The sequence below is a fragment of the Oryctolagus cuniculus genome, chromosome 8, assembly GCF_051225735.1.
Source record: "Oryctolagus cuniculus isolate XC-2025 breed Fujian yellow rabbit chromosome 8, ASM5122573v1, whole genome shotgun sequence".
NCBI lineage: Eukaryota > Metazoa > Chordata > Mammalia > Lagomorpha > Leporidae > Oryctolagus > Oryctolagus cuniculus.
The window spans coordinates 104,255,760-104,276,382 of NC_142874.1; the positions used below are offsets into that span (position 1 = coordinate 104,255,760).

Here is a 20,623-nt window from a genome sequence, read left to right on the forward strand (position 1 = left end):
TTCTGGGTTTCCCACGAGGGAGCAGGGGCCCAAGCACTTGGGCCATCTTCTATTGCTTTCCCAGGCCATAGCAGAGAGCTGGATTGGAAGTGGAGCAGCTGGGTCTCGAATTGGCATCCATATGGGATACCTTACCGGCAGTGCAGATGGTGACTTTACCCGCTATGCCACAGCACCAGCCCCCATTAGTATTTTTTAAAAATTTTAAAAATAAAACATTTCTTGTTAAAAAGCAAAGAAAATAAATATATCTCACAGTAATTAACTAGGCTCTTTGATAAAAAAAAATCATATTGATAAGTTTATGTTTTTAATGCTTTATCTTTTGGTAAAAAATCATGTCATAATTAAGATTTAATTGGCACTTAAATAAGTATTAGATATTAAATCTCATGGGCTAACTGGAAAATGAGAAAAATAATGGGACCAGAGTTTTACAACAGCAGATTAAGTCATTATTTGAGATGATGGCATCCAATCTTGGAGCACTTTTTTGAGTTCCAATTGTCCCACTTCTGATCCTGTTCCCTGATAACTTGTCTAGGAAAACAGAGGAAGATGGTCCAAATACTTGGTCCCTTGCTACTCATATGGGACAACAGGATGGAGTTTCTGGTTCCTGGCTTAGGCTTGACCCAACCTTGGCTGTTGTGGGCATTTGAGAAGTAATTGCGCAAATGGACTGTCTCACTCACTCACACTCCTCCCTCTTCCTCCCCCACCCCCACCCCAACCCCTTTACCTTTCAAATAAATCTTTAAAAGGAAAAATGTAGCTCTATATCATCTTATTCCAAAAGCACTTAATAGTACTCATATATTAGCAAATTTTATCTCATTGGTGTTTAGGAACACAATGTTCATTTCACTGATCAAGAAATGAATGCTGGGGCTGGTGCTGTGGTGTAGCAGGTGAAGCTACCACCTGCAGTGTTGGCATTCCCATATGGGTGCAGGTTCGTGTCTTGGCTGCTTCATTTCCCATCCTGCTCTCTGTGATTGCTTGGGGAAGCAGAAGATAGTTCAAGTGCCTGGCTCCCTGCACCCACATGGGAGACCCAGAAGCAGCTATTAGTTTGATATGTGCAGCTACAGTCCACCATTTTGGCCATCTGGGGAGTGAACCACAAGTGGAAGATCGATCTCTCTCTCTCTCTCCCCTGCTCTGTCTCTGCCTCTCTAACTCTACCTTAGAAATAAAAATTTTTTAAAAGTTCTTTTATAAAAGAATGTCACTATATTTTTACAAATATTGACAGCATGAAGTTTCCAACTACCCTATTAACCTTTAGTTGTATGAGTACATTAATATTTAAAGTTATTATAAACTCAAGACATTCCAATTTTTCCTCTGCTAATATAGAAATAATACTATTGTAATTTGGGATGGGAACTGAAATTTCTTGCCTCATATTATTTCAGGAATATTCTAATTCTAAAGCATTACAGCAAAATAAGCTATCAAGGAACAAATGCAGAAACACAAACTGTTTTTCCATGCAATACTGATGTCACCTAGGTTGAATATAGTCTAATCTTAAAAATATTTGGAATGAAGTGATCAATTTCAGTTCACAATTGATCATAATGAAAGGACTAAGAGTCAAAGGGATCACATAAACAAGTCTAGTGCCTGCTAATACTAACCGATAGAATAAATAAAGGGGAGAGCGATCCAACATAGGAAGTGAGATACACAGCAGACTCATAGAATGGCAGATGTCCTAAACAGCACTCTGGCCTCAGAATCAGCCCTAAAGGCATTCAGATCCGGCTGAAAAGCCCATGAGAGTATTTCAGGCATGGAAAGCCAAGACACTCTGGCAAAACAAACAAACAAACAAACAAAAACAAAAACAAAACAAAACAAAAACACCTAAATGAAAGATCTCTATGAGTGAGATCCCAGTGGAAAGAACAGGTCTTCAAAGAAGGAGGTACCTTTTCTGAAGGGAGGAGAGAACTTCCACTTTGACTATGACCTTGTCTAAACAAGATAAGAGTCGGAGAACTCAGAGGGCTTCCATAGCCTTGGAAACTCATGACTGGAGCATAGGGAGATTACTGATGCCATAAACAGGATTGTCAATTTGTAAAGTCAACAACAGGAGTCACTGCACACTTACTCCTCATGTAGGATCTCTGTCCTTAATGTGCTGTACATTGAGATTTAATGCTATAACGAGTACTCAAACAGTATTTTTCACTTTGTGTTTCTATGTGGGTGCAAACTGTTGAAATCTTTACTTAATGCATACTAAACTGATCTTCTGTATATATAGAAAATTGAAAATGAATCTTGATATGAATGGAAGGGGAGAGAGAGCGGGAAAGGGGAGGGTTGCGGGTGGGAGGAAGCCAATGTAGTCCATAAGCTGTACTTTGGAAATCTATATTCATTAAATAAAAGTTAAAAAAAATATTTGGAATGAGGTGGGAGGACATTTCTATTTTTGAGTAGTCTTACTAAACAAAACTAATCATCATTAAGAACAACAACTACAACAAGCACCTTAGTTCTAAATCCCAAGTAGTTTAATTTTATTTAAGTTATACAAGTTTCATATATTTCATATGTACAGATTTAGGAACAGTGATAACTACCAATCCGACCTTCCCTCCCGCCAGTGTTCCAAACCTTCTTCTTCCTCCCTCTCCCACTGCACTCTTAATTTTTACAAAGATCTATTTTCAGTTTAAAGATTGTAAAGTTAACCCTACACTAAGAGTTCAACAAATAGTTTGAAGAAAAAACAAAAGACACTGTTCCTCAATGGAAGAGACGACGAGGGCATGTTGTACAAATGTTAGCCACCACTTGGGATGCCCCCATCTCATTCAAGTGTAGGATTTCTGGCTGCACTGCTTCCAGTCCAGTTTCTTGCAATGTACTCCTTGGAAGGCAGCAAGTGAAGGCTCAAGAAGCTGGGTCCTTGCCACCCACCGAAGAGACCTGGATAGAACCAGGTTCCTGGCTTCTACCTTGGTTTTTACAGATACTTGAAAAGTGAACCAGAGCATGGAAGGCCTTTGTCTCTGCCTTTCAAGTGAAATGAAAATGCATAAATAAAAATTTTAAAAACCAAAGTTTCTTGTCGAAGGCTTCCCAGTAGCCTTGAAAATTTCATCATAGATATTCTGATTTTGTACCCTGTGACATATTGATTTAGAATGCAAGGCTGCCATCTATTGCTTTTACTAAAGGTAAAACCATTATAACATCAAGAATCCATATGACGTGCATTAAGATGAGAGCAATCTATAGGATTAGAAGTGTGTGCCCATTTTGAATTTATTTTAAAGCATTGTTCCTTTTTGGATTATGTTTCATTTTGGTTGCAAAATGGATCACTGACTAATGAATAATAGGATATAAAAACTTGAGAGAAAAATGAACATTTTTCCTTGTGGGTCATGAAAGGAAAAGATCTTCACAAGAAAAGACACTTACTAGATAAAAATCATTTTTTAACAGAATAAGTCTTTTTTTTTTCCCCAGGAGGAAATCAATTTTAAAAAAACAAGTCATAGTAATTCTGCCAGGATGTTCTTGAGATTAGAGAATGATTTGAGGCTTCATTTTACCTGCTCCACCACAACTCAAATGTTGGAATACCACAATAACTTATGCCCACGCATGGAAACATTTTCAAGTACAAAGGCAGGCTGGTGATTGACTGATCGATATACCGGAAGAAAGTTATAATTCCATGTCAGTTTTTCAATGACATGAGTTATTTGCATTTTGTTCCTCTAGAAAGTGTATGTTACACCTGACATTTTCTGTGAGAAATTTTACCTATTAGCATATACAGAACAGTCATCAATAAACACCAAGCATATATTTGGTACGTCTTTTACCCACCATTTATAAAAAACTAGTCTTGATTTTTATAATGATTTGTAATTGGCTTGAAGCCTGTCATGTTTCCACTCAATTTTTTATGGCAAGACTGAAAACTTTATGAAATAATATATTGATTCAAAAACAAAACTCCTAACATAACACACCTTATCACCCTAAAGAGCACCCTTGAACAACAACTTGCTAGGAAATCCCTTAAAAAACAATGGGATGTGTTTATACGCTAATATCTTATTTATATGTTATATATTGGTCTGCTTTTTGTGGTGCTGACATTTATTAAATACAGTCATTTTATCTTAATGAAGAGCTTTACCACTGTATCTCCCTATTAGGGACGAAAATGAGTGAGATGGCTAAATAATATTTTTTAAAAGAAGATTTAGTTATTTATTTGAAAGGCAGAGTTACACAGAGGCAGAGAGAGACAAAGAGGGGTCTTCCATCCACTGGTTCACTCCCCAAATGGCCACAACAGATGAAGCTGGGCTGATCTGAGGCTTCTTTTCAGTCTCCCATATGGATGCAGTGCCCCCAAGGACTTGGGCCACCATCCACTGTTTTCCCAGGCAAATCAGCAGGCAGCCGGATCAGAAATGGAGCAGCTAGGACTTTAACTGACACCCATATGTGATGCCAGCACCACAGGCAGCAGCCTAACCTGCTACACCACAGCATCAGCCCCCCAAATGGTAGATTTTTATTTCTACCACATCAAATATAAAACTCCATGGTGACATAAACGGGCAGTGAAACAATTTAGTAACATCCATTTATGAATAAAATGTGATCATTCGATAAATTATGTAAAGAAATCAAATCACTAATGAGAAAAATAACCTTATAACAATTCCTGAAAAATGTATTTCTTTGAACATTAAGCTGATTAATTTAATAAATCAAACTAATAGTCTTAGAATAACATATTCTATACAAAGAAATGTCACTAGAAGTGAGAAATAGTAATTCACATTTCCAATACAAGGATATTTCATCATAAAGATAAAACCAACAGGGAGCTAATTAGGATAATTTATGTAAATATGCATATTAGCAAAATGTAATAGGTACTTAAAATCATAGCTATATAAAAGATTTAATAACCAACTATGCATTAAAATTCCATACATATTTATGGTAGCAAATGCATTCCCACACAAAAAGAAATTCTGTATTTGTAGGACAATCACAAATTTCAGAATGAAAAAAAAAAAAAACCTCTTGGGTCACACTTTTCAGCTAAGAAGTCAGTTAAGGCACCTTGCCCTATATTGAATTTGATGCCCAACTCTGGCTTCTCACTCTAGTTTCCAAACTACAGACCATGTGCGGCAACAGTGATAGGTCAAATAATTGAGTTCCTTTCACCTCCACTGGAGACCTGGATTGTAATCTCAACTCCTGAGTTTGTCCTGGCTCAGTCCCAATCATTTATGGGCATTTAGGGAATGAACTAACAGATGGGCACTTGCCACCCATCTCTCTGCCCCTCTGATAAGTAGAAACTCACTAAATAAGTGCAACACTTATCTCTAGTAATTTTTCTTGTGAAACACACATAAAAACTACTACTTTTCCAACTTAAGAGATGAATTTCATTTGTGTTATTGGCAAAATCGCTTGATTTATTCAGACTTTTAGTAAAGTATTAAGTAAAAGATGTGACTCCTACAGTTTTGGAGACATCAGTAACTCAAAATGCCATTTTCAAAGTGCAGTACTTTGGTGAGTGTGCACAACTGTGAAACAGAAAAGATCTTTTGAAAGAAAAAAGTAGTGGAATAAAAGGTTTCCAAGTGAAAGATTTGGCACATAGAGGCAGTAGAGAGGCAAAGAAGGAGAGAAAGAAAAGAAGACAATGGCTGGAAGACAGCACTGTATCCTCCAAATATAGTAAAGAATGAGAAATAAAGGAGTATAACTTGTTTGGGGCCTTTGTTTTGTAATTACAGCACAATATTAAGATATGCAAAACCTTGCTGAATGACTTGCTCATTCATATATGTTATTATTGAATTATTGATCTGTATACCCATGACCTTATCACAAAGTTTTTTAAAGGTTTATTTATTTATTTATTTGAAAGGTAGAGTTACAGAAAGGCATTCACTAGTTCACTCCCCAAATGGCCACAATGGATGGAGCTGCGCTGATCCAAAGCCAGGAGCTTCTTCTGGGTCTCCCACTCAGGCGTAGGAGCCCAAGGACTTGGGCCATCTTCTACTACTTTCCCAGGCTATAGTAGAGAGCTAGATCAGAAGTGGAGCAGCCAGGACACAAACCAGCACTCATATGGGATGCTGGCACTGCAGGCAGCAGCTTTACCCACTATACCACAGGGCTGGCCCCACAAAGTTATAATCTTTATATTCCCCAATTTTTCTCTTTTCAAGTGTAGTTTTTAGCCTTCCACTCATGTATTTGACAGCAAATACTTACAGAGTACTATTTTAATTATCTATGTTTGTATAATAAATGAACAAAGACTTGTCATCTCATAATTTCTGTGTCAGAAATCTGGGTGTGACGTGGCCGAGTGCTGAAACACATGCTCTTTTGTGGTTGTAATCAAACTCTAGGCCAGGGCTCTATCTTCTCATCTGAGACAGACTGGAGTTGAAAGTTCATTTTTCAGGTTTACTCACATAAGTTTCTCCATAGAGTGCTTTGTGATACGGAAGCTTTGCCCATAGCAAGTCATCCAAGGGAGAATGAGACAAAGCACCAAAGATGGAAACCACAGCCTCTTCACAGTCTACTCTTAGAAGAAAACTCCCATGAATTCTCTATTATAAATAACTAATAAATACGATACTCACTCAAGGGAAAAATAAAGGAGGTCCTGAACATCAGCAGGCAGGGATAATCCGGGGTCATTGCACAGTCTCTGGCTTCAAATGATTAACATCTCTCTCCCATATAGAACCTACTCACCTATCCCACTCGTCCCCACACCTTTAACACCAGTAGAGAATCAACTCTCAGAGTACATATTCATCATCTGAATCATGCCCAGTTACAGGTAGGTGCCTCAGGTATAGTTCATAAATACATCTCCTTGAATATAAGCCTTCTTTGTCCAAAGACTAAGTAGATACTGGCACCTCAAATACAACACACAATAGTGGGACCTGTATTTGGTAACTGCAATAAATGTTCCTATTCAACAAGAGGGAAATCATGGTGTGAGAAGCTATTGATAAGAGTAATTCTGAAGTATATTCAGCCACTTATTGGTAAAGTTACTTTAAAAGATCAAAAGCCTTTGTGTAATTCTCCATGACTCTTGGCTTCTGCTGATGGACTCTGGTTCTTCTGCCCCCTGAGTCAGCAATCAGCCAAGGAGTCTCTCAGCTTCCTCTCTGTCAGTAGAACTCAGAGTCCACAGGAACTGTCTCTCTTCAAATTGGCAACATTTCTGCATATAGAACTCTTTTAAGAACTTCTTATGTCTTCTATGAATCTTCTTGGGTTTATATCATTTGACAAAAGCCACAGTCACAAATCTCTTGAGATAAGCCCTTTTCTATCTTGAGTTCCAACTTCTACGGATGAACAATGATGTCCTTACTCTTTCTAGAAGCCACACTAATAATGTTTGAGTGTACACTGGAGTACACTCTTAATCTCTTCTTCCCAAGTTACCAAGTTTAATTTCTCTGAGGTCTTAACAAAAGGTTTTTTTACTTTCATATTGAGACTACAGTTTCCTGAAGTGCCCAGGACTTTATCTTTACTTGAAACCATTTCTTAAATTTAGCATTACTTGATGTCTACAGAGGCTGAGAGATTTTTAAGGCACCAAAAGTACTGCCTTATTTTTGTTTAACAATCCTTCCATATTATTGTCATATCATTATAAGAAAAGAGGTGGCAATGTAAACACTTTGCTTGAATATCTTATGTAGAATATCAAGTAAATTATGCACATTTTCTCTTCCACCTTGCTTCAACAATGTTAAACATTCAATACTACATAACAAGGATTCTCTTTCAGTTTCCAATAACATTTATTTGACTTTCCTGAAATTCTGGACTGACAGCCATTGAGGACTATGAGGTATATAGTAACATTTCTTTTAAGATGTTTTGCACTTTCACTAATATTTTCCCCAAAATCTACTGTAAAATGCAAAGTAACTCCTATATTTTAAACTTTTGTTACAGCAGCATCCCACACTCAGAATCAAAATCTGTATGAGGTACCCACTGCTTTATAACAAATTATCCCAGGGGCAGACTTGGCACAGCAGTTAAGACACTGCTGAAGACATCCACATGCTATACTGGAGTACACAGTTTAAATCCAGGCTCCTTCACTTCCAGTCCAGCTTCCTGCTACTGTACACCTTGAGAGGAAGCAGGAGATGGCTACAGTGCTTAAGTCCCTTCCATCCATGTGGGAGACGCAGATGGAATTCCAGGATTCTGGAATCAGCCAGGCTCAGCTCCAGCTGTTTTGGACATCTGAGGAATAAAACAGTAGACAGAAGAACTCCCCTTGTCTGTCTCTGTCTTGCAAATAAAATATTTAATCTATTGTTCGAACTATAATTATCGTTTTCTGCTATAGAACATTAGAAGTTTTTCTTCCTATGAAAATGCATCCCTATACCCATTAACCTTCTCTCTGTGTAATTATTCTTCTGAAGACACTGGTGTGGGGAGCAACCCGGACTGGACTGAGTTATTGGAATTAAGACTTATTCTATGCATCTGCTCTCCCACAATATGGCGCTGGGAGAGGAGGAAACAGCTTCTACACAGCTGCCTCCAGTTCAACCAATAAACAGCAGGACCTGCTCCTGATTGGAGGAGAGCAGCGTACTCGGCGTGTGGGTAGCAGAGTTGGGATTGGTGGAAGAGGACTATAAAGGAGAGAGACAACATGCACCGGGAACATCTAAGGGGAACACCTGAGGAACATCTGAGCAGCCCCCGAGAGAGCCGGCCGGCGGTGTGCCGCTCCCCCGAGGAAGTGGGGAAAGTGGCAGGGGGAACCGCCCTTCCACGGAGGTGGAAGGGACGGTAGCCAACTCGGGAAGAACCAGCAGCAAACCCGGGGAGGGCCGAGCAGATGAAAGAACAACGCAGGGTCCTGTGTCGTTCCTCCACGAAGACGGGGAGCGACAACTGGTACCTGGATAGTTGAATAATTAATTGGAAATTCTACACATCCATCCAATAAATAAGAGGCCAAATACTGGGAGTAGTGGGATTATGACTGCATTTATTCATTGAATGATACTATATCAAGTCCCAAAACTTGACTTCTCTATTAATATCTAAAAGTTGTATCTTTCCTATTCATTCATGTTCAGGCTTGCTAAAGAAAACTTACAGAGCACCAATTAAATTCTTAACAGTGCAAGCAGATAAATATACAAAAGTGAATCAGATAAACTTGATGGTCTCACTGAACTTACAGTATTTTTGCAGACAGTTTTATAAAACTAATGGTTAAAGCATAAGGTATTTATATCATAATTGTAACCATAAGGTATCATACAAGTGTGTAGGTTGAGAGTCTAATGAAATTAAGAACAGTAATATCCACCACTTACTCAGCATCTAAGAGTTGACAGGGACTGTGTCAAGAGATTTACCTGTAGCACGTTAATTTTACAGAGAAATGACATATTATTGACATTTAAAATATTTGGATTTGCCCAGTTTAACTCTCAGCTTAAATACCACCCTTCTCATGAGATTTTTCTGATTCTGAAAATAGATTAAGGACCCCTTGCTCATTAGTCCTGTGATTCTCTGTACTTTTCCATTACCACACCATGAGTACAGTCATCCCATGGTCTCCCTGGGGGACTATTTCCAGGATACTCTATGGATACCAAAATCTGTAGAGGCTGAAACCCTTTACATAAAACAGCATAGTATCCACATTAATCTATGCACATTCTCTGGTGTACTTTAAGTCATCTCTAAATTACTTATGTAATGCAACATAAATGCTATGTAAATAGCTGTTTTATTAAATTAGAGAATGATGACAAGAAAAGATGTCTGTACATGTACAACATTTTTGAAATATTTTTAACCTGCTGTTAGCTGAATCCATGGATATAGAACCTAGAGATAGCAAGGGCTGATGATTTACTGTTTGTATTCACCAGAAAGCAAAAACTTTCATGAGGATAGAGACATTGTCTTTTATTTTTACACCCTCAGCACAGAACTCACTCATTAAGTGAATCAAAGAACATATCTGCAGACCCTAACACAAAACACAGCATGAATTCAACCTAGATTAAAAATACATATTTTAGAAATAAATCTAACTATTTGGTTTCTTAATGACACAGAACTTTATTGCTCTAAACTGAATATTTCTCACAAATTCAAAATCTTCAAATTCTTAACTAATGTGGTATTATCAATAGCTTAACAACTGAGACAAAGTGCTTGTTTAATGTCTTAAGTGAATTAGGAATAGTATTATCAGTATATTTTGTCATTTTTCCAAATATTAATACACGATCATATTTTAATTTTATAGCTATAATAGTAAGTGCTCTGAAAGATCCAAAAAGACAAGATAAAAATTCAAATTGCTGAAGAAGATTACAGAATTTATGTGATAGAAAAGGGATGAGCTCATATCTACTCCTATTACATGTTAATGGTAAGATTTTATTAAAAGTAGCATTAATTCAAAATTTAAAATGAATAAAATTATGAGCAGTCAGCATTCATATCAGAAGTGAATGTAATATCATGCCTATGTTGAAAATAATTTATTGATTAAATTTATGATCACTTTTCAACCCAAAATGGAATATATTATCTCATTTACGCATTTATTCATTATATATACTGAATGTCTCATTCTAAATAAGCAATAATTATTACTTTCCAGATTATTTCAACTTGGTTCATTTTCCTTAAGGTTTCTCATCAAAATGATTACACTTTATAATCTTTAAATATTAAAATAATTTTATAGAAAATATTCATATGACATTTAAGTAGTTTACTACAGCTATTTAAACATATTTGCTGTGTATATTTCTAAAAGCCAAATTTCTAACATTTTGTAAATTTTCTTTGACAAATGAACTAAAATATGTCCCTGGAGAAAGGAAAGTCTTTTTGACAAATAGCTCTGGGAAAACTGGTTTTCCACATGCAGAAGTTTGAAACAAGACCCCTACCTTACACTCTATTCAAAAAATCACACAATGGATCAAATATCTAAACCTAAGACCCAACACCATCAAATTGCTAGAAGAAAACATTGGTCTAGGCAAAGACTTTAAAAAAAAAAAGATTTATTTATTTGAAAGAGTTACACAAAGAGAGGAAAGAAGAGAGAGAGGGGTCTTCCATCTAATGGTTCGCTCCCCAGTCGGCCACAACGGCCGGGGCTGTGACGATCCAAAGCCAGGAGCCAGGAGCTTCTTCCAGGTCTCCCTCGCAGGTGCAGGGGCCCAAGGACTTGCCTTCTTCTACTGCTTTTCTAGGCCGCAGCAGAGAGTTGGATCGGAAGTGGAGCAGCCAGGACTAGAACTGGCACCTATATGGGATGCTGGCACTTCAGGCCAGGGCGTTAACTCACTGTGGCACAGTGCCAACACCATCCCCAGCAAAAACTTTAAGTAAGAACCTAGAAGGGGTCTTAAGCAAAAAACAAACAAACAAAAAAACCAAAAATAGGCAAATGGGACTACATTAAGCTAAAAAGCTTCTGCACAGCAAAGGGAACAATTAACAAAGCCAAGAAATAATGGGAGAAAATATCTGCAAACCACGCAACTGATAAAGGATTAATATCCAGAATCTATAAGGAGCTCAAGAAACTCAAACAACAACAAAAGAATCCTGGTAAGAAATGGCCAAATGACATAAACAGGCATATTTCAATGATGAAATATAAATGGCCAACAGACACATGAAAAAACTCTCAAGATTGCTTGCAATCAGAGAAATGCAAATAAAAAACACAATGAGGTATCAGCTCAACCCAAGTTAAAATGGCTATCATCCAAAACTCACAAAATAACAAATGCTGCCAAGGATGTGGAAAAAAAACTACCCTAATACACTGTTGGTGAGAATACAAATTGGCACAACCATTATGGAAAATATCATAGAGATTGTACCAAAAACTAAAAATAGATCTACCATATTACCAGCCATGCCCCTTCAGGGAATATATCCAAAGCAAATGAAATCAGCAAAGGAGTAACCTGCACTACCATGTTCATAGTAGCTCATTTCACAACAGTGAAATTATGGAATTAACCTAGATGTCTATTAACTGATGATTTAGATAAAGAAAACATGATATATATACTTGATGAAAATTATTCAGCCATAAAAAGAATGAAATGGATGCAACTTGAGATCATTATTCTAAGTGAAATAAACTGGACCCCAAAAGTAAAATATTTACAGGAACTCTCTAATCTGTGGTAGTTAATATAGAAAGAATAAAAATTATGTGGATGTCAATTCATTTGGTATATAGTTACAAATATTGCTTCACTGAATCATACCATGTAAATGACAATATACTCTTCTAAATTAAAAAAGAAATAGGGGTATACTTATGACTTTTGGGGCACTAGTAATGTTTTCTTAATTGGAGTGTTGGTTATAAGTGTGAGCAGAGAACCAAGAACTCATTTATCTGTACCTTGCTTACATTTCTTGCTATGTATACAATATTTTAATAAAATGAAAAATTGTTTTAAAAAGAATTATTTTAAAGACAGAATGACAAAGAGAAGACTTATCTTCCATTTGCTGGTTCACTTCCCAAATGGCTATAACACCCAAGGCTGAGGCAGGCTGAAGCCAGACTAGAACTCCATCCAAGTCTCCCAAGTCGGGGTGAGAGGTCCAGGTATTTGGGCCATTTTCTGTTCCCTTCCCAGTCTTATTAGCAAGAATCTGGGTTGGAAGCAGAACATCTAGGGCTCCCCTGGTGCTCTGAAACAGGATGTAACTTAGCAGCTTAACCAGTTGTGCCATAACACTAGTCCCCAAACAAATGCATTTGCAGTTGAATTTGTCTTTTTTAATTAATATACACTTGTGATATATATATGTGGTAAGGGGAATTATTGCTGAAAATAATTCAATCTATTCTGTTACATAGGTATCCGTTTTCTATTCCTGAAGATATATAAATACAAGGGTGTGTGTGTGTGTGTGTGTGCATAAAACATACATGCTATTTACACACACATATATGCATTTAGAAATGCTTACTTAATAAGTTTAAAGAGGTCTTATGTATATCTCACAGTTGTACTTTCCAAATTGGTTCGTATGTCTATAGATTAGGTTTTCAGCTCAAGTTAAATTTAAAGGTAGTATCCAGGCCTTTTAGGAAAAAGCAGTTGCAGTTTATGACCATAAGATGAAGTTTACATTAGAATTACTATTATGCTGTTCAGTCAGATTATACCAACGGAATTTTGTACACAGGAACATACTAGTATCATAGAGATTTCTAAACTGTGGCACCTGAATTTCTGTCTGAGCAATATATAGTCTGCCCCAGAGCCCTCGCTCAAAGAATTAGGAAGAGTCATACTCACAGAATAAAGCATCAGAGAACTTGCCATTCTCAACACAGTTTCTGAGAACTTTCTTATTTATAGTTCTTGTTTTATCCTGTTTCTGAGTCGATGGGTGGGTGGGAGTGACTTGGCCCTGACATTGATCCTGACAGGTGCATAAGGACAAATCATCCAGAAACCACTAATTTTCGAACAGCATTCAAGATGGTAACTTGCTGCATTATTAAAACTTCTCTCAAGAAGTATCAATCATTCCAAGTGCATGAGGGACAGTAGACACCAGGCAGAAGAAAAGCCTACAGACTTTGGGATGCAGAGACGTGACACGTGAGGAAATATGAAGCCAATCCTGAGCAGACATTAGCAGCTCTAAAGGAAAGTTGAGAGAGGTTGGGCAACAGCAAAGCAGCAAAGCAAATGAAGAAAAAGCAGCACAGCCCTTGACTATAAGTCGACAAAGTTATTTCAAGAACTAAAACAGAAAGGAGGGTGGGAGGGAGGATCATTATATTCTTAGAATTGCATCTATGTTGACTCTGTTTCCTTTGTATTAATATCATGTTAGCAGGAAAAATAAAGTATCATATGATAAAAAAGACCAATATAAAAAGCCAAGAACATGGCAGACTATTGTAGAGGCTGACAAGTAACACCACAAGAATCACTGTGGGATATTAAAAGGGACAATTTTCCACTTGAAGTCACCTTGTACCAGTTTGCAAGAGCTGATTGTGCTCATCTTCTCCTAACTCCAATTACTTGACTTGGAAAATTGGAATTGGCCATGGTGGAACAATGAAATCACAGAAATTGGAAAATACTGAAATGTATTTGTTTCATTTTCAAAGAACTAATTATTAAGCATTTACCAGCTCATCGCTGTTTCTGGCTATTTTGCTTCTGAGACTATTTCATTTCCTTCTTAATCCCCTGTTTTATTTATAAAATAAAGTCATTTTACTGAGATAACTTGAGTTTTGCTACTATTCCAACATCTTAAAAAAGTGAAGCAATTTTCTAGTTATCCTCTTTATTCAATGAGATTTGTTGAAAGTTTGTTAACACGTATTTTAGGAATACTACACTCACAAGTGATTCAGAGATAATGAGACATCATACTTTCCTTCTGATCACGTAAAGTCTGCTGGAGAAACAGGTAAGGAATCACTGTACTGTAAAGGCACTGATTCGGTCACTGGGCTCATATTAAGGAGTGCAGAGGATAAATGTAAAGAAATATATTGTCTACTATTTGGAAATAACATTTTCATGCATAGGAATATTGGTAAGGGAATCTGATAATCTTTTTTTAAAGATTTATTTGAAAGAGGAGTTACAGAGGGAAAGACAGAAAAAGGGATCATACATTCGCTGGTTTACTCTCCTGATGGCCACAATGGCCAGGGCTGGGCCAAGCTGCAACCAGGTGCTTCTTCTAGGTCTCCATGTGGGCAACAGGGGCCCAACACTTGGATCATTATCCACTGCTTTTCTCAGGCCATTAGCAGAGAACTGGTTTGGAAGCAGAGCTGCCAGGACTTGACCTGGCTACCATATGTGATGCTGACATTGCAGGCAGTGATTTTACCCACTGTGTCACAATGGCAGCCCCAAAGATCATTCTTTGAATTTTGGGATGGCTAAGCTTTGGTAATTTAGATGGCTTAGAAAGAGGTATATGATGTTCAAGCAGAGGTGACAAAGCATTTAAGGGTAAATAGATTGGTGGGAGAGTATAGATGGTACTAAACAAGCATGACAAAATAGGGAAAAATCAGATACAATGCCTGAAATAACATTATGTAAACATAATGAAACATGAAACATAAGAACTTCTTTGGGTTTACTATACCAGCTTACTCTGGGACATATGTTTAATTTCTTAAACATTATATTTTTTTTCCAAAACACTGTATTTTAAACTGTTGAGGACAGACTCTATACCTCTCTCATTTTAACATCCTTTACAGGTATCTCACCTAATGCCTTATGGTTAGAGAGCCTGAGATGTATTTGTGGATTTGAACATAATAATTTAACGTTATTGAGCACATGATAGAGAATATACCTAAAACTCACATTTGGTTTGGCATCATAATACAGCTAAAATTGTTTATTTTAAAAACAATAAGATTAAGTATGAAATACATAGTAAATCATAAAATGAGTATGTAAATTATATTTATAGAATTCAATTTGTTTGGTTTTCCCCCAGATAAATTAACATTTATCATTTATCAATGTATTAGATATGTGTATACTAGGTGTTAGTAATATTTTTCCTCAAATATAAAAATAGTAACTTTTTATTCTACAAGTAATATGTCTTAAATTACTAAGCAATTTTCCCATAGGGTGGAGGAAAATAATCCATCTCAAATATATTTCTTTGGCACAGTCAACAGAAACTGCAAGAGAAACTGCATGCCTTTGCAGACACAGAATTTGTTCTGCAAACTGTACTTCTATAAAAAGTTTATACTACCTACACTAATAAAGTAGCAGTGATAAAAGCACAGACCTATCTGATACCTCTCTACTTCCCACCCCCATTCATACACACACACAAAGACCATCCCACAGGAAGAAGAGATCCGGGTTCTTAACACCAGACCCAGACAGAGGTTACCAGGCTGCTTTATCCATGTGATATCCTCAGCATACCATGGCAACCCTTACTGCGCACCGCCTCCCCTTGCTCAGGAGTCTTAAGTTCTCTCCAGGGGTCAGTTATCATGCTTTTGAGTCTCATACTCTTATGCCTTATACATGTGATAATGTGTGTGTGTGTGTGTGTGTGTGCAGGGGTGCTGTCTATTGTCAGCCTATATCAGACTAAAATTATTGAGCCCTCAATGGGAAAAGACTTAAAACTGCCTTAAAACCATCAGAAAAGAAAAAAGCACTATAATTTTTTTCCTATCACATCTCTGTTACCTGATTTCAAATATACAATTCAGTTCTCTGGCCTTTAATGGAAACAAACAAAAAACAAGGATAATTATTGATGTAAGAAACAGGCTGTTAGGGTCCAGCACTGTGACATAATAGGTTAAGCCACTGCCTACAGTGCTGGCATCCAATATGGATGCCAGTTCAATCCCTGGTTGCTCTACTTCAGATCCAGCTCCATGTTAAAGTACCTGGTAAAGCAGCAGAGGATGGTCCAAACACTTGGGATCCTGCAATCACGTGGAAGACCTGGATAAAGCTCCTGGGTCTAGGTTTTAGTCTGGTCCAGCCCTGGCCATTTTAGCCATTTGGGAAGTGAACCACCAGATGGAAGATCTCTCTCCCCTCTAACTCTTTCAAGGAAAAAAATTAAATAAACCTTAAAAAAAAAAAAGAAACAGACTATCATTCATAATCAAACAAAAAGTCATTCTCACTTCACTTTAAGCTTTGCCTACTTTACATTTTAATCCACATTTATAAGTAGAAGAAAATAATGGTTTAAAAGGGCAAACTGTAGTCTCAGTTCATCACCATTAAAGCTGAATGGAATACACTAACAGCCACTTGGTTATGTTCCTGGAGGACCCCTTGCAACCAGGTCTCTAATTAGCGATTCGATGTGGATTCTTTGCCTACTTAGAATCTGACACTTGTCTGCTCTCTTAGTTCTATTGATTAAATGACCAAGATACTACAGCACTACCTAGACCCAGGTCCTTATTATCTGTTATCCAAATTCACTTTAAAAGTGACAGAAAATAACAAGAAACTATGGTTACTGTTCTTGTACTAAGGGAAATTATTTTGACAATTATAAGGAAGGGAAAATTTTACCCTCAATTTAAATAAAGTTTTAATGTGAGTTAAATCTGAGTTTTCAAAATTTTCCTTTTAGTTTCAATGGTGTATTCATATCAGTGGGCAAAATACATATAAACATTCTCTATGTTCCTTACTCCATTATTTTAACTCAATGTTCTGTTATACTTTCAAGAACTGATATCAGATGGAACCTTTACCAAGTGTCCTCTTGATGCTCCAAACTTTTAAACTTCCCCATTCCTTTCCTGAATGCTTCCCGTCTTATGCTTTTACAATGGATCTGGTCATATTTTAAGTTCCTGTATTCTTAGGAGAGCTGCTTAGAACATGTTAGCACAAGCAAAGAGAGAACACAGAGGGTGAGAACAAACCCCTCCAATGTATAGGAAGGGTCCAGCCTCTTGTCTATCTCCCTTAGCTCAAGGTGTCCTTGCCTGTCCTTTAGCAATTAGAATTCATTGAATTGAGGGAGAAGAACAACTGACCTTACAAGAGTCTAATTGCTGGACTCAAGGAGTCATTTACTTCTCCAATAAATAAGAACCGCGATGGCCAGTCTTTTCCCGGGTTGGTTTATGTTAGGTAATGCCATATCTGGATAGAATGTAACTGCCACCTGCACATAACTCACAGACCAACAAAATCCCACCTGACCATTATACACATTCCCCAAAGAGCATGACATTACAGACCAATCAAAGGCCAGGAGCATCAAACACCAATCAAGAACTTGGACATGAGCTTTCTCTTTATCTCTCTATCTGTAACTCTACTTCTCAATTAAAAAATTTTTTAAAGATTTTATTTATTTATTTGAGAGGTAGAATTACAGACAGTGAGAAGAGAGACAGAGAGAAAGGTCTTCCTTCCATTGGTTCACTCCCCTTGGCCACAATGGCCGGAGCTGCGCCGATCCAAAGCCAGGAGCCAGGTGCTTCTTCCCGGTCTCCAATGTGGTGCAGGGGCCCAAGCACTTGGGCTATCTTCTACTGCTTTCCCAGGCTACAGCAAAGAGCTAGATTGGAAGATGAGCAGCCAGGATTAGAACTGGCACACATAGGGGATGCTGGCGTGACGGGCAACGGATTAACCTACTGCCTTTAAAAAAATAAATAAATAAATAAATTGTAAAAAAAAAAAAAAAAAAAACTACTGTGAAAAACCATATGCCATTAAACTGGAAAACCTAGAAGAAATGAATAAATTCCTAGATACACATTATCTGCCAATATTGAATTGAGAAAATATAGACAATCTAAACAAATTGATAACAATGAGAGAAAAACCATAGGAACATCTCAAAAGATGCAGAGAAAGCATTTGATAGGATTCAACCCTTTGTGATCAAATTACAATTAGAACTTAATTACAATTAGAATTTAAAGATTCAATGCAATCCCCACCAAAATTCCAAGGGCATTCCTTACAGAATTAGAAAATACAATCCCAAAATGCATATGGAATCACAGAAGACCCACCATAGCCAAAGCAATCCTGGGCTGGTGTGGGGAGCAACTGAGACTAGACTGAGTTACTGGAATTAAGACTTATTTTATGCATCTGCTCTCCCACAATATGGCGCTGAGAGAAAGAGACCAAACAACCTCTACGCAGCTGCCTCATCAGTTTGACAAGCTGCAGGAGCTGATCCTGCTCCTGATTGGAGGAGAGCAGCGTGCTCAGCGTGTGGGTAGCAGAGTTGGGATTGGTGGAAGAGGACTATAAAGGAGGAGAGAGACAACATGCACCAGGGAACATCTGAAGGAACACCTGAGCAGCCCCCGAGAGAGCCGGCCGGTGGTGTGCCACTCCTCCGCGGAAGCAGGGAAAGTGGCAGGGGGAGCCGCCCCTCCACAGAGGTGGAAGGGACGGTAGCCAACCCGGGAAGGACCAGCAGCAAACCCGGGAAGGGCCGAGCAGACGAAAGAACAGCACAGGGTCCTGTGTCGTTCCTCCGCGAAGAGGGGGAGCGACAGGCTGGGGCGGGACAGGACCCTCAGGGATGGGGGTGGGCAGTAATCATGCTGAAGGCATCAGGATACATACTACAAAGATATAGCAAATAAAACAGCATGGTGCTGGTTTAAGGTCCCACATATAGATTAAGGGAACAGAATAGAGAGCTCAGAAATTAATCCATGTGTATACAGCCAACTGATTATCAGCAAAAGCACCCCAAACAAGATGTGTGTATGTACAAAAATGAAACTGGATCCATCTCTCTCACGATACACAACAATCAATTCAAGATGGACTACAGACATAAATTTAATTCCTGAGACTATTAAGTTGCTGGAAGAAAATATAGGGGAAACACAGCAAGATATTGGTGTAGGTGACAACTTCTCAGATAAAATTTCCAAATTTAATAGGTAACAAAAGCAAATCTAAACAGATGGGATTATATTAAATTCAGAAGCTTCTGCACAGCAAAGGAAATGATCAACAGTGAAAAGACAGCCAACAGAATGGGAAAAACATTTGCCAGCTAGCGATCTGGCAAAGTGTTAACATGCAAAATATATCAGCAACTCAAAAAATTCAACAAAAATCAACCAATCCAGGTAAACCATGGGCAGTTTTCAAAAGAAGAAACATAAATGGCCAACAAATATATACAAAAATGTTCAACATCACTAGCCATCAGGGAAACGCAAATCAAATCCACAATGAGATATGATTTCACTCTGGTCAGAATGGCTATTATACAAAAGACAGTAACAAATGCTGACAAAGATATGGAAGAAAGGGACCACTTACATACTGTTAGTGGCAATGTGAATTAGCACTGGCACTGTGGAAAACAGTATGAAGAACTCTTAGGCAACTAGAAATAGATTTGCCATATGATCCAACAATCCCATCTCCTGGTACATATCTCAAACACATAAACACATCATAGCAAAGAGATACCTGCACCACCATGTTTAAAGCAGTACTGTTCACAAAAGCAAAAATATGTAATCAATTAAGGTGTTCATCATCACACAGTAAATGAATAAAGAAAATGTGATACACACACATAGGAATATTGTTCTGCTAAACAAAAGAATGAAATTCCACCACTTGCATCAAAATGCATGCAGCTGGAATCCATGATGCTGAGTGAAATAAGGTGGACACAGAAAGACAAATACCACATATTCTCTCTTATATGTGGGAACTAAAATTACACAATAAAAATAAACCTTGTGTATATCATTATTGCTGAAAATACATTTTGTCAAATTTGTTTTATATCTTTGTCAAACCAACTGTTAAAATGTTATACACCTTGGCCGGCGCCACGGCTCACTAGGCTAATCCTCCGCCTTGCAGCGCCGGCACACAGGGTTCTAGTCCCGGTCCGGGCACCGGATGCTGTCCCGGCTGCCCCTCTTCCAGGCCAGCTCTCTGCTGTGGCCAGGGAGTGCAGTGGAGGATGGCCCAGGTGCTTG

The 20,623-nt window shown here is 37.8% G+C and overlaps 1 protein-coding gene across 6 annotated transcripts in view; it reads right to left on the reverse strand.

Moving 5' to 3' along the window:
- The window catches only part of CCSER1 (coiled-coil serine rich protein 1), a 1,433,531-nt gene that overhangs the window by 789,379 nt on the left and 623,529 nt on the right, over positions 1-20,623 (reverse strand). The window contains exon 8 of one of the 6 annotated variants that reach the window (XM_089302626.1): positions 18,003-18,201. The exons of the other annotated variants lie outside the window; for them this stretch is intronic. Coding sequence (XP_089158752.1) covers positions 18,166-18,201 — 36 coding nt within the window. The 3' untranslated portion in view covers positions 18,003-18,165. Of the gene's footprint in view, positions 1-18,002; positions 18,202-20,623 lie in introns of those variants that run through there. 6 annotated transcript variants of the gene reach the window in all.